Below are 14300 nucleotides of genomic sequence, written 5' to 3'. Positions count from 1 at the left end.
ATTCACATACTGAAGGATTATGTGACCAATGAATGTTGAAAAGGCATTTCATAAAGTTCAACATCTGCCTTTAATTTTTAAAAAATAGCAAACTAAGACTAGAAGGGAAATTATTTAATCTGAAAAAGGATATTCACGGCCTGAATTCTTTTACACTCCTTGTTTTGCTCTGATCCATGTGGTATTGGTGGGGATGAATGGATGGATGGATTCCCTTCCTAGCTGGCTTCTTCACTCACATGTCTGGTGCCTTGGTTTTCCTTGAGTTTCCTAGCCACATGTCTCCATCCATCAGAGCCTCTTCACATGTCTTGTGCTTCTCATAGTGTGGTGGTCTTAGGATAGTATCTCTTCTTACGTAAGAACTAGATTCTGATAAATCAAGGTAGAAGCTGCCAGTCTTCTTAAAGGCCAGGCTCAGAACTGACATAGCATCATTTCTGTCATACTCTATTGGTCCAAAGAGTCAACAGCCAACCAAGATTTAGAATGAAGCACAATAGACCTACCTCTCTATGGGAGGAGTATAAAAGAACTCATAGTCATCTTGAATCTGCCATATGTTAGTTTAAAACTGTATCAGATTCCCTAAGCAATGCAGTTAGGTGAGAAAAAGAAAGTATGTAATGATTAGAAAAGATGAAACAAACTCTTGTCATGTGTGGAAGGTACAATGGCATAGATAGAAAATCCAAAAGAATCTATATATAAATGAGTAGAATTAATTTAAATTTTTACAACTCTGCTGAAAACAAAATAAATACCAAAATTAATTTTATTTCTATATGCTACAAACAAATAGTTGGAAAAAGAGTTTAAAATACCATTTAAAAATTCCAAGTACAGGCCAGGTATGGTGGCTCACACCTGTAATCCTACCACTCCGGGAGACCAAGGTGGGCAGATTGCTTGAGGTCAGGAGTTCAAGACCAGTCCGAGTAAGAGATCCCCATCTGTACAAAAAAATAGAAAAATTAGCCAGTGTGGTGGTGCACGCCTGTAGTCCCAGCTACTCAGGAAGCTGAGGCAGGAGAATCTCTTGAGCCTAGGAGTTTGAGGTTGCTGTGAGCTATGAGGATACCACTGAACTCCAGACTGGGCAACAGAGACTGTGTCTCAGAAAAAAAAAATTCCAAGTCCTAAATTGCACATTCCTGTCAGATAATGGCAGCTACCTAAATCTCTCCACAATCTTCAAAAACCGCACACACACACACACACACACATATAAAATTTAAAATTGTGAATAAAATAACCCACCTATAAAATAACTAGAAGACAAAGAATACTATAAGTTTCTAGTTACAAGTAGGAAATAAACATCCAAAGCAAAGCTAGCCAATCCAGCTTCAGAGCTCACTCTGGAGAGAGTCTAGGAGAGACTGTGCAAAAAATAAGAAAGTCAGTGTGAGACCTAGTGGTGGTAGAACACAGATAAAATCACTTCTGGAAAGAGAAAGTCCCCCCTCAAGTGATTAAACACTAATTTCTGAGACCTGCAGTGCCTTCTGGGGAGCTGAAAGGAAAGGGATTGAAAGTCTATAGAACTAGAGATAATGCTGTCTCAACTTCTTTGCAATAAGTATTACTTTCATAATCATAAAAAAAGCTATTTTGATTTTGGAAAAAAATAGATGGTAAAAAAAGAACTAGCGGTGATGAATGAAAGAAGAAAGCAAATGTTGGAAATTAGTATCTTATAAAAAAAAGAAGCATGAAATCACAAGACACACAAACTTCTTCTAGTGCCATCTATTAAATAAATTGCACTTCACTTTGTCAGTAGTAGAGGGCGCGCCTGAACCAACAAATTTAGTAAGCCGCCCAGACCTCTCACCTCTGCCTACACAAAATCGCCTCTTATTGCTGTAACAAGAGAATATATGGACTTTGGAAATGAACAGAAAATGGCATATGAGGCAGATGGTATTACTTTTCTTGATTTTTTATTCCCTCTTTCCTTGAAAACCTCATTGACTTTGGGCGTGGCCATATGACTCATTTTGACCAATAGAATGTGAGTGGACATGACATACACCAAATAGCTTCAAATGTGATAGTGTGTTTGACTCAGTATCTTGTTCTCGTGCTCCAGGCTCCAGACTTTGAGCCTCTAGAACTATGAGAGAATAAATTTCTTTTGTTTTTAAGCCACCGGTTTGTGTAATCTGTTACGGCAGCCCTAGAAAACTAACACAAATACAAGTAATGTTAGAGTTTAATTAAAAGTGTCAGTAAGAACTGAGGAATTTTGAAAAATATATTTCCTAACACCGTCCACTGAGAGGATCTAGAAATAATTGCATTGCAGTAGCAATGAGCACACCCCATGCCCATTTAGAGACCTTGGTCTCTAAATTCCATTCCCCAGTAAAAGGAATCTGGGTTCCTTAACGAAATGGCTCATTCCAAGGCTAGAGCAAGGAAACTGCCAGGTGATCTTGGAACATCCTGATGTGTCAGAATGCAAGGAAGCATTCAAACACTAATGGGGTCACGTGAACAGAACACAGAAGCTGGCTTGAAGGGCTTCCTATTGGCCAAATTTGAGACAATTTGAGCATCAAAAAGAATAACAATGGTAATGAATTATAATACACATACTAAATAAATAATCCAGGAGTCCATAAAATAATAAAGGGAGAGGGGAAGCATTTCATCACAGAAGAATTCCAGCTAATAAATGTAGGAGAAATGACAAAACAGGAAAATCAATTTGCAACCACCAATATACTAATGAGTACTTGTAGAGATCTTTAATGGATGCTAAACTCACTGGATGAAAGCTTGTTGGGAAACAGAATATTCACACAGTCTCAAAGTGTCACACCACAGACTGTTAGGAAAGGGAAATGGTTACCCTTATAATAGATTGGGTGAACCCCAGCTTAATCATGTGATCAGACTTAAATATCATCAATAATGGGACAATTTGGCATCATGTAACCCCCTGAAGTAATGCAATGAGAAGAACATTATCTCCTACTTTGTATTCTTAGTAAAAATGTCTCACCAAAATATAACAATGAGAAAACAGTCATTTAAATTTAGAATGTGGAACATTCTACAAGTGTACTGGACTTCTGAAAAAGGTCACTATCATGAAGGACAAAAAGAGACTAGAGACTAGATGTCTACTCTAGATTACAGGACACTCAAAAGAAACATGAAAAGTAAATGCAATGTGTGATCTTTTATTAGATTCTGGATTGGAGAAACTACATAGGATATCATTATGATGACTTAAAAAATTGAATATTAGATATTGTGTTTACAATTTCCTTTCCAATAGTTCAGAAAAAAAGTATATGGGGAAGGAGAGAAAGAGAGGTAAAGGGAATATCTCAATATGTTAACAACTGGTGAATCTAGATAAAGGATTTAAAGGTGTTCGTTATATTATTCTTTCTATTTCTCTGGGTTGGTAACTTTTCAAAATAAAAGCTTGAGGGGAAATAATAAGGATTAAGTCTAAGAAAAGTTGTACAAGCCTCCAAATATACCATAAACATTTGTAAATGAATCTCAGAATAAGGAGCTTAATGTTCCTCAAAAGTTTTATCAAATGTACAAACATTTTCCTTCTACAAATGTTTATGGTATGTTTCCCATGATATACATTATGCTATATATTCTATGTCTGAAGATAAAATAATGACCAAGGTCTCTGCCCTCATGGAACTGACATTCAGTAGTGAAGACAGAGGAAACAGCCAATAAACATGGAAACAGATAAATCAGAAGATATTGAATGCTACAAAGGAAAACATCAAGTTGAGATTTACAATAAACAGGAGTCCTATTTTAGATGAGGAAGGAATCTCTAAAGATGTAACATTTAAACTAGGACCCAAAGGTTAAAAAAGACGGACTAAAGAAGAAGAAACAGAAAGGTTAAGAGCCTTTCAAGCAGAGGGAATCACATATACAAAGGCTGTCACTGTAAAAAGAGCTGGCATTATCCAGGACCTGAAAGACCAGTCTACCTGCAATGCAGTGAAATAGGGGGAATGTAGTGGGAGCTGACATCAGAGACCTGGCCAGGGCTGTATCAGGCAGAGCTTGGAGACCAGAATAAGGAATTCAGGTTTTAATCTAAGTGACGGGGAAGGTTTTCATTGAGAGTGTGGCATCACCAGGTTTATATATTGAGATCTTTCTGGCTGCCGTGTAAGGGGGCCAGGTGGGAGCAGACCAATTAAATCAACATCTCTGGGGGAAGAGCTAGTCCAGGCATCATTATTTCTTAAAAGCTCCCTAGGTGATTCCAGTAAGCAGCCAGGGTTGGGAACCTAAGGGGAAAATGTAGCTAAAGTAATGAAAATAAAGTTATTTCACAGTGCATTTGCCAGGAAAAGTCTCTTCCCACTTGGACTCTGAAGTGAAACCAACACCATCCTTTGCAGAGATATAGATGCCAGGATTATTGCTGGGAAATGTCACCCAATAGCCCCAGGAAGCAGGAGCCCTTTTGTTGCTGTTTAACCACTTCTTTCACATTATGGTGACAAGTTGCCTCTTTTCACACAAACTACCTCAGGAGATCTTCATGTCTGTCCTCGTAGGCCTCCAAAGTCCCAGAGTGGCAAGCGCCTTGAGTCTTAGACCCTCGTCCCTCTTTCTTCTCCCCTCTTCACCCTCTCCTGCCAAAGCCACTGGGCTACACTGAATTCCACACCTGACTCCAGCCTCCAGATGGTCCAACACAGAGATGCTATGTATGTCCTAAATCAAAGCACTCCATTTATCTGACATTTGTGAAGTGGATGAGAACATTCCAGATATAAGGCCTAGCTAGAGCAAAGGCCTCCAAAGCAGGCAAGCAGGGTGCTGTTAATTCTCATTTTTCCTGTCAGATAACTAATAAATGCTATCTTTCCTCTTTCAGGTTTTTCAGGGAAATCAAGACTCCTTCACACCTGTGGTGAACTCTCTAGACCCACCACTACTGACTCGCTACATTAGAATTCACCCTCAGAGCTGGGAGAACCAGATTGCTCTGAGGCTGGAGGTTCTGGGCTGTGAGGCGCAGCAGCTGTACTGAGGGTCCCCTAGCCCCTCTCTCCTCAGCTTCAGTCTAGTCCCTAACTCGAGGCCAGTGTCCTCCTCCGGCTTGCCTTCTACTTTTGTGCCTGAACTTCAGGTTACTTCCTGCCGCATGCTGTCCATGGTGCCATCATTTTTCTATATATTTAAATTATACACTGCCCCCAAATTAATTGGAAGCCTCCCAAATTAATTGTCATCAATTTTGCATTTCCTGGGGCTGTTGCATCCAATTTAATTTAACTCCTACCCATTGTCTGCAGCTGCTTCCCATGTAACTAGGCAAAAAGAAGTGAGAGAGACCTGTATGAGGGCACACGTGCATTTCTCTGACAAAAGTACCCATAGATTTAATCATATTTTAAAGGGGTAAATGGTCATAAAATAGTTCGATTTAATCTCAGAAGGATGTAGAAATAAAGCCATTTGGTCTTCATTGTGACCAATGAAATATAGGTTAGAGTTATGGCATTATTGGGAATCTTGAAATAATATGACAATGTCCTCTTGAAATTTGCAATATCCAAGAAAGGTAATGATGACAATATGCTTCTAAACAACATATATTTAATATTTCAGTGCAAAACTGAGGAAAATGCATGGCTGTCTGGAATAGGAGATACAAACTTTGTAATTCTAATCATGCACTCATTTTACTCTCTCCCTCACCTAATTTCCTGCTGAAACAACAAAACAAAAATGTAACATGGGAAATTTTATACCATGAATGAAAACTAGAGTCCTACTTATATACATCAAGGAGTCAAAAAAAATTGAACAGGTGAAAATAGAGAGAAAACACTCCATATCCACTGCATAAGAGAAATGCCTACCTTGCCCACCCCCACAAGGTTGAGAAGGGTTTACTGCTCCTTCCATCTGCCTGCCCCCTCGACTACCACTACACGAAAAGGCAAGAGAATGGCTGCTTTTTTTTCTATGCTAGAGCATTTCCTAATAATCCTCCTTGACCCTAATCTGACCTCTTTGGGGACTGTAGCATAGCTGTCACAGTATAGTCACAATCCACAACTGATGAAGGTGCAAATGACTTACAGTCCTGTAAAATCCTGTAAGGTTAGAAGTTAACCTACAGAAATCAATACATTGTTTTGTTTTATAGCCTGGTAGAGAAGTTAACCCCAAAGGTGATATGGTTTTATTTCCTGTAAAAGATTAACCACTCTTATGTTTAACTTAATCCTTTTATTTTGGCATTATTTTCGCATTGACTGTATACATCTGTACTTCTCAAATGCTCATGGGACCAGCTCTTTTGTCCTCCTGCTGGTTTTCTCAGTGATGAGTTAAATAAAACATTGACACATACAAACAAATGCCTCTGAGAATTGTGTTTTTACACTGGAACAAAAAATGTGAACAATGATATTTTAAAAACAAATAGAGGCACTGAATAGCAGAATAGACACTTTAGAAAACTAAATTAGTGCGTTAGAAAACCAGATTAAATTGAACTCAGAATAAAAAGATAATACAATTCATAAGAGGGAAAATAAAATAAAAGAAATAAGAAATGGGTCTTAATCTGGGAGAACTTATATATATATAGACAGAGAAAGACTGAGAAGAAATAGGGAGTTGCTGTCCAATGGGCATAAAGTTTCAGTTATGCAAGATGGATAAATTCTACAGATCTAATGTACAACATTGTGCCTATAGTTATTAATAACAATACTATATTATGCACTTATAATTTTGCCAAGAGAGTAGATCTCATTTTAAGGGTTCTTACCACAATTTTTTTAAAATGGGAAGTTCCTGAAGGAAAGGTCAGAGTGGGTGTGATAAAATAAAACAATAGGAGAAAACTTATTTGAAATGAAATAAGAATAGTAAGAAAAACAAATTTCAATCTTCAGATCAAACAGAGTCCCTTAGTACAAGGCAAAATTAAAGAAATACCAAAACAAAACGTAGCCTGGCAGGTATAACGTAGAAGAATGAGATTGTGCATTGTTTACTGGCATAAACTTAGTCAAGCAGGAAAACATACCATTGCTAACTCCAGGAATTCTACAGCATTTTATAATGCTGATTGAGTTATTTACAAGATCACTGAGATCACAACAAATTATTTATTGGAAGATTGGTAAGCAAATCCAACCTCCAATGACAAATATACTTTGCAACTTTAAGTGAACAAATAAAATTTTCTGTCACAAACATTTTATCAAATATAATCTCAAAATTACAAGTCAATGATCTTGTGGAACATATATACTAAAACAACTCTATCCCTCAATGTTATATAAAAGCTTTGTACTTTTTTAGTAACATACTATATAAAAACCCAACTTTATAATGACAAGATACGGACTATTATAAATTCAACTTTAATGTTTACTAACTGGCTATAAATGTTTTCTAACCTCTTCCTTAGCTCTTTAATCAAAGGGTAATGACTAACATAACACTCCCAGAAACATATGTCAACAACTTCTTTTTCTCAATATTTCTCTAATGTCTTGTGGTGATAAAAATAAAGCCTGAGTATATACAAAAACAACATAAAAGCCAGGAGGTGATGATCAGCATCAAAGTGTTAAGGTCCTTGTGATTTGGAAGAGAAGGTAAAGATATTTAATTGCTTTAGACATTTTTCCATTTTAACAATTTTAAAGTGTGTATGTAATTCAGTGGCTTTTAGTGCATTCACAATGTTGTGCAGTCATGACCTCTATCTAGTTCCATAATATTTCCATCACCTTTAAAAGAAACCCCATACCAATTAAGCAGTCACTCCCTGTTTTCCCTCCCCTCAACCCCTGGCAACTATTACTATGCTTTCCAGTCTCTATGGATTTGCCTATTCTGGACGTTTCCTATAAATAGAATCATACGACTTCCTTCACTTAGCATAATGTTTTCAAGTTTCAGCACTGTTGTAGTATTTGTCAATACTTCCTTTTTTTTGTTTGTTTGTTTGGTTAGTTTTTTTTTTTTTGAGACAGTCTCACTCTGTCACCTGAGCCAGAGTGTTGTGGCGTCAGCCTAGCTTGCAGCAACCTCAAACTCCTGGGCTCAAGCGATCCTCCCGCCTCAGCCTCCCAGGTACTTGAGACTATAGCCGCCACCACCACCATCATGCCAGGCTAATTTTTTCTATTTTTAGGAGAGACAGGGTCTCACTCTTGCTCAGGCTGGTCTCGAACTCCTGAGCTCCAGCGGTCCTCCCACCTCAGCCTCCCAGAGTGCCAGGATTACAGGGGTGAGCCACTGTGCCTGACCTGCTTCATTCCTTTTTATGGTGAATAGTATTTCATTGTGGCTATACCACATTTTGTTTATCCATTCATCTGTTGGTGGACATTTGGGTTATTTCCACCTTTTGGCTACTGTGATTAGTGCTTCTGTAAACATTTGTGAACAGGTCTTTGAGCATCTGTTTTTAGTTCTTTCAGGTATATGCCTAGGAGTGGAATTGCTCGGTCATATGATAATTTTATGTTTAACTTATTCAGGAACCACCAAACTGTCTTCCACAGTGGTCACACCATTTTATTTTCTCACTAGCAATATATGAGGGTTCCAAATTCTCCACATTCTTGCCAATATTTGTTATTTTCCATTTTTTTTAATGGCCATCCTAGTGGGAGTGACGTGGTATCTCATTGTAGTTTTGATTTGCATTTCCCTGGTGACTCATGACATTGAGCCATTTTTCATGTGCTTTATGGTCATTTGTATGTCTTCTTTGGAGAAATGCCTATTCAAGCCCTTTGCCCATTTTTTAATTGAGCTGTTTCTCTTTGTGTTGTTGATTTGTGTTATTAATATATTCTTGGTACTAGAGTCTTTATCAGACATAGAATTTGCAAATATTTTCTCCCATTCCATGGGCTGTCTTTTCATCTCTTGATAGTGTCCTTTGATGCACAAAAGTTTATAAATCCAATGTCATGAAGATGTGCCCTTATATTTTCTCCTGAGAGTTTTATAGTTTTAGCACTTACATGTAAGTCTATGAATCATTCTGAGTAAGTTTTTGTATATGATGTCAGGTAGGGGTCCAAGTTTATACATTTGCATGTGGACATCCAGTTGTATAGCATGATTTGTTGAAGACATGGTTCTTCTTTATTGAATGGGAGTCTTGGCACCCCACTCTTGTCAAAAATCAATTGACCATAAATATATAAGCTTAGTTCTGGACTCTCAATCCTATTCTGTTGATCTATATGTTTACCCTTATGCCAGTGCCACACTATTTTAATTGATGTAGCTTTATAGAAAGTTTTGAAATTGGGAATTGTGAGTCCTCCAATTTTGTTCTTCTTTTTCAAGACTGTTTTGGCTATTCGGGATGCCTTGTAATACCATATAGATTTTTTTTTGAGACAGAGTCTTGCCCTGTTGCCCAGGCTAGAGTGCCGTGGCGTCAGCCTAGCTCACAGCAACCTCAAACTCCTGGGCTCAAGCAATCTTCCTGCCTCAGCCTCCAGAGTAGCTGGGACTACAGGCATGCGCCACCATGCCCGGCTAATTTTTTCTATTTTGGTGGAGATGGGGTCTCATTCTTCCTCAGGATGGTCTCGAACTCCTGAGCTCAAGCGATCCTCCCGCCTCAGCCTCCCAGAGTGCTAGGGCTACATGCGTGAGCCACTGCGCCTGGCCCTATACCATATGGATTTTAAGAATAACTTTTCCGTTTCTGCAAAACAGGCCACAGGGAGGCAGGGCATGGTGGCTAATACAGGGAAGTAGCAGGAATAAGACAGGGAATGATAAGATTCTTTGGTTATTTGTGTTTCTCAGAATGCCTTCCTTCTGGTTCAAAGGGAAAATGGCCTCCTGGGGCTGCCCCCCATTTACTCTGTCACAGATTTAACATTCTTTTTTTTTTTTTTTTTTGAGGCAGAGTCTCACTTTGTTGCTCAGGCTACAGTGAGTGCCGTGGCGTGAGCCTAGCTCACAGCAACCTCCAACTCCTGGGCTCAAGCAATCCTACTGCCTCAGCCTCCCAAGTAGCTGGGACTACAGGCATGTGCCACCATGCCCGGCTAATTTTTTCTGTATATTTTTAGTTGTCCAGATAATTTCTTTCTATTTTTTCAGTAGAGATGGGGGTCCCGCTCTTGCTCAGGCTGATCTCGGATGCCTGACCTCAAACGATCCGCCCACCTCGGCCTCCCAGAGTGCTAGGACTACAGGTATGAGCCGCCACGCCCGGCCCAGATTTAACATTCTTAGACTCCCTTTGGGTCTCACTGAACTTCCATGCATCCTGGGTCTGCTGGAATTTTGTACTCATGGGCATTGCAAACACCATGTACAAATAGAGTGACAAAGAATGGAGGGGGCCTATAGATTGCATTTATTTACTCTGTTCATGTGCGTGCTCCATTGTTTCAGCAAACTTCACTTACAAAACACAAGTTCAAAGATAAAATTATTAAGAATTTCAAGAAAATGACATCAGAGTATTAAATCAAGTTCTGTGTAACTGCACATATTGAATTCCCATGAAGCCAGCCCTGAATACCAGCCAAGCTGGGACTTTTGTTCATCCTAGCAACACCTATCTCAGTGCACCACTTGGAACCACTTCCAATGTGTTTCTCCAGCACAGTAAAGCCTTCAGATTACTGTAGCCCCAGCTGACGTGTGATTGCAACCTCATCAGAGACCCCAAGCCAGAACCACTCAGGTAAATCACTTTAGAATTCCTGACCTGCAGAAACTGTAAGATAATGAATGTTTTTTGTTTGCAGCTGCTAGGTTGGGGGTAATTTTTCATGCAGCAACAGATAACTTATACAGAAGCCATATTGTCTTTACACTGGAAAAGTCAGAGTAGGCACAAGACGCTAATTTGCAGCTTACTCACATTGTCACTACCTGTTGGCTTATCTTGTGGGTACAGGGCAGCAACCAACTCTGCAGATCCTTCAATTCCTGCTGGATCTTTTGGCTCCTCCAAATCCTAGGAAAGTCATGTTTAGCTCTTTGATGAAGGATATCACCTTCTCATACAGATTACCCCAGCATCAAAGTTGGAAGCTTGGAGGTATTATGAGACTGATGCAGGTTTTAGTCTTTAGGGTTCCAGCTTCCCACAGACTCTTTTTTTTTTTTTTTGAGACAGAGTCTCACTCTGTTGCCCCGGCTAGAGTGCCATGGCATCAGCCTAGCTCACAGCAACCTCAAGCTCCTGGGCTCAAGCAATCTTTCTGCCTCAGCCTCCCGAGTAGCTGGGACTACAGGCATGAGCCACCATGCCCGGCTAATTTTTTCTGTATATTATTAGTTTTCCAGCTAATTTCTTTCTATTTTTAGTAGAGACAGGGTCTCACTCTTGCTTAGGCTGGTCTTGAACTCCTGACCTCGAGCAAACCTCCTGCCTCGGCCTCCCAGAGTGCTAGGATTACAGGCGTGAGCCACCGCACCCCACCCCCCATAGACTCTTTAAACCATTCTCACAATAGCATAAGGTCAAATCCTTAAAATAGATCTGTTTTGTTCTGCCATGCCCATGGCTAGAGTCACCTCAAAAGCAGTGGCAGGGGAATTCCCATAAGAGAGCGCCCCAAACCCTCCTGAGATGGGGCCAGTTGGGATTGCAAAGAAAGAAGCACTAAACACCAGGGTGATCAGTCTACAGAATTTATTAGGGGAACTTACATACAGAGTGGGCTGCAGTGTACCCTTGGCAGACAGCAAGAGAGAGGGATATCCTACCTAGGTATGTCCACAGCCAGAGGTTCAGGGTGTGGCGTTTTTATGAGAGTTTAAGGAGTTTGGGTCAGGGCCAGGCCCAGTTTCTTTCAGTACTTTGGACAAGATGCTTAATACCTTTATCAGTGCCTGGGAATGTTCACAGCCCCAGTTTGGGTTCAAGCCTGCTGGAAAAAAAACCACAGCTGGCTGGGATCACAGAGCGGCCAAGGCATTCTGATTTTCAGTCAGGGCATAAAAAGAATGTGGGGACACTGGGGAACTCTACAAAGTCCCTTATTTTATATATTTCCTAGTGGCTTTGTTTTCTCATAAAACCTTAATTGGTACATCACTTTTGCCAGTTCTTCCCAGAACTTTTTTTTTTAAAAAGTTAGTTTGTGAGAGTTATTTGTATGTTAACCATCCTAATCTAATGTCTGTCATATATGCTGTGAATTTTATTACTTAATTTGTCATTAATATTTTACTTTTTTAACAATGTTTTGTTATATGAAAGTTTTACAGTTTTATGTCATAAATTTACCAACATTTTCATTTATGGCTGTGGGTTTTATGACATGCTTAAAGTAGCTTTTTCCACATCAAGATTATAAAAATATCCACTTATATTTAATATATGGTTTTGTTTTTGTTTAGTCCTTGTGGATCCATCTAGAATTTATTTTTCACATATTATGGCAAAGGGCTCTCATTTTGGTGCATCCAAATGAATAGGCAATCATCCCATCGTCATATTAAATAATCTCTTCCCCAACTGAAGTGAAATGCTACCTTTATCATCCATTAAAGTTTCATATACACACTATTATAAGGTGTAGTAGATACTATGTGGGGAATAAAATATCTTAGAATTCTTCAAGCCTAAGAGGGCACAGCTACTGTGAGGATGAGTTTCAGTATCAACACAGATGTTCATGTGTAGACAGAAAAAGACGTCTGTGTGCTTAGCAGTCAAATAGATCCTGGGGGAGGGTCAAATGCAGTAGATGATATCATAAAGAGGGGTGGAATTCTATTTGGAACTTCAGAAACCTAAGAGAAAGACTCTGGCCGGCTTCTTCTGAAGACACCTACACTCTGAAGACTGAGGCCTAATTCACTGGCTTCTTTGAATTCCTTTGTGCTAAGCCAATTTTCAGGTAAGTGGCTTCCCACTGGACATGGGTCTCAAACAGTAAATGAGTTTATCAGTTGTAAATGTCTTACGTAATAGAAAGCCCAAATTATAATGGCTCAAATAGAAGTTTATTTTTCTCAAACCAAGCAGTCCAGAGGTAAACAGATACAGGTGTCAGTTTAGTGGATTGAAAATGTCTGAGCCAGAACATGTGTCATTTTCTTGGTCTTTTCCTCATGGACATTGCCTCATGGTCACAAGTTGCCCCAACTTCGGGTAATGTTCAAAGCAGCACACAAAGGGAAAATGGTAGCACCATCTCTTTTATCAAGACAGCAAAAAGCCTTCCCAAAAGCTACCCATCAGATTTCTATTATGTTTGGGCCATGCAATGAACAATATATCTGCCAAAATTCATCATTCATTCAAAAAATAATTATTGAGTACCTGAATATTCTGTATGTGCTAGGTTACTGTTCAGCAGTGAACAAAACAGACAAAAATCTCTGTACTCGTGTAGCATTATAATTAGGAGAGACATATAATAAAATAAAATAAACAAGTAAAATATATTATGCTAGGTTCTGATAAGGTTTTGGGACAAAAATCAAGCAGGTAATGCAATTACGAAGTTTGTGGGGAAATGGTACAATTTTAATAAAGGGATCTCAGGAAAATCCTCATTGAGAAGGTGATATTTGAGCATCTGAAGAAGATGAGGGAATAAATCCTGAGACCATCGAAGGGAAAAGCATTCCTTGAAGGAATGCATTCTGCAAGGTAGGAACATGCCTAGCTTGTTCAAGAGGAAACAAGGCTGAGTCAGAATGATCAACAGGAGGCTAATAGGCTGTGAGGCCAGAGAAGTAACTAGGACATAATCTGACCTACAATTTAACAAGGTGTCTTTGGTGGCTGGCTCAGTGCGGAAGAGTCTGATGGAGTCAGAGATGATGGTGGGTAGCAGGGGAGGTGGTGTGAAGTGGCAGGATTCTGGACACAATTTGTAGATTTTTCTGATGGATAAAGATGGAGAAGAGAAAAAGAAGAATCAAAGATGATGCCACATGTTTTGGCCTGAACAGTTGAAAAAGTTTCTACTAATTGAGTTGGGTAAGACTGAAAAGGGATCCGGTGTAGGAGGTAATGTCGGGTATTAATATCTGAACTGATAGAGCGTAGTAAGGTTTTATTTTATTTTGTTTTTTGGAGGGGGACATACATTTTGTTTTGGAAACTGACCATGTTCAGTATTCACCTGTGTAAGTCAGTGAATTATCCTTGTGTTCATAACAGGTGGGAAGGTTTTTGCAATAACAGCTAAACCACCACTTTCTAACTTTTCAGACAAAGCTGCCGTGGGAAAGAGCTAGGGACAAAGAAATCTCCCCTTGACAGAGTGATCTAGGAGCACCAGCTGCAGCTGAAGGTGGAATCC

The 14300-nt window shown here is 39.3% G+C and overlaps 1 protein-coding gene across 1 annotated transcript in view; it reads left to right on the top strand.

The window, feature by feature from the left end:
- The window catches only part of F8 (coagulation factor VIII), a 108855-nt gene extending 103046 nt beyond the window's left edge, over positions 1–5809 (top strand). The window contains exon 25 of the mRNA XM_045538788.1: positions 4889–5809. Coding sequence (XP_045394744.1) covers positions 4889–5044 — 156 coding nt within the window. The 3' untranslated portion in view covers positions 5045–5809. The remainder of the gene's footprint in view (positions 1–4888) is intronic.
- The last annotated feature ends 8491 nt before the right edge of the window (positions 5810–14300 follow it).

The sequence above is a fragment of the Lemur catta genome, chromosome X, assembly GCF_020740605.2.
Source record: "Lemur catta isolate mLemCat1 chromosome X, mLemCat1.pri, whole genome shotgun sequence".
NCBI classification, from domain to species: domain Eukaryota; kingdom Metazoa; phylum Chordata; class Mammalia; order Primates; family Lemuridae; genus Lemur; species Lemur catta.
This window is presented reverse-complemented; position numbering and strand designations above follow the sequence as displayed.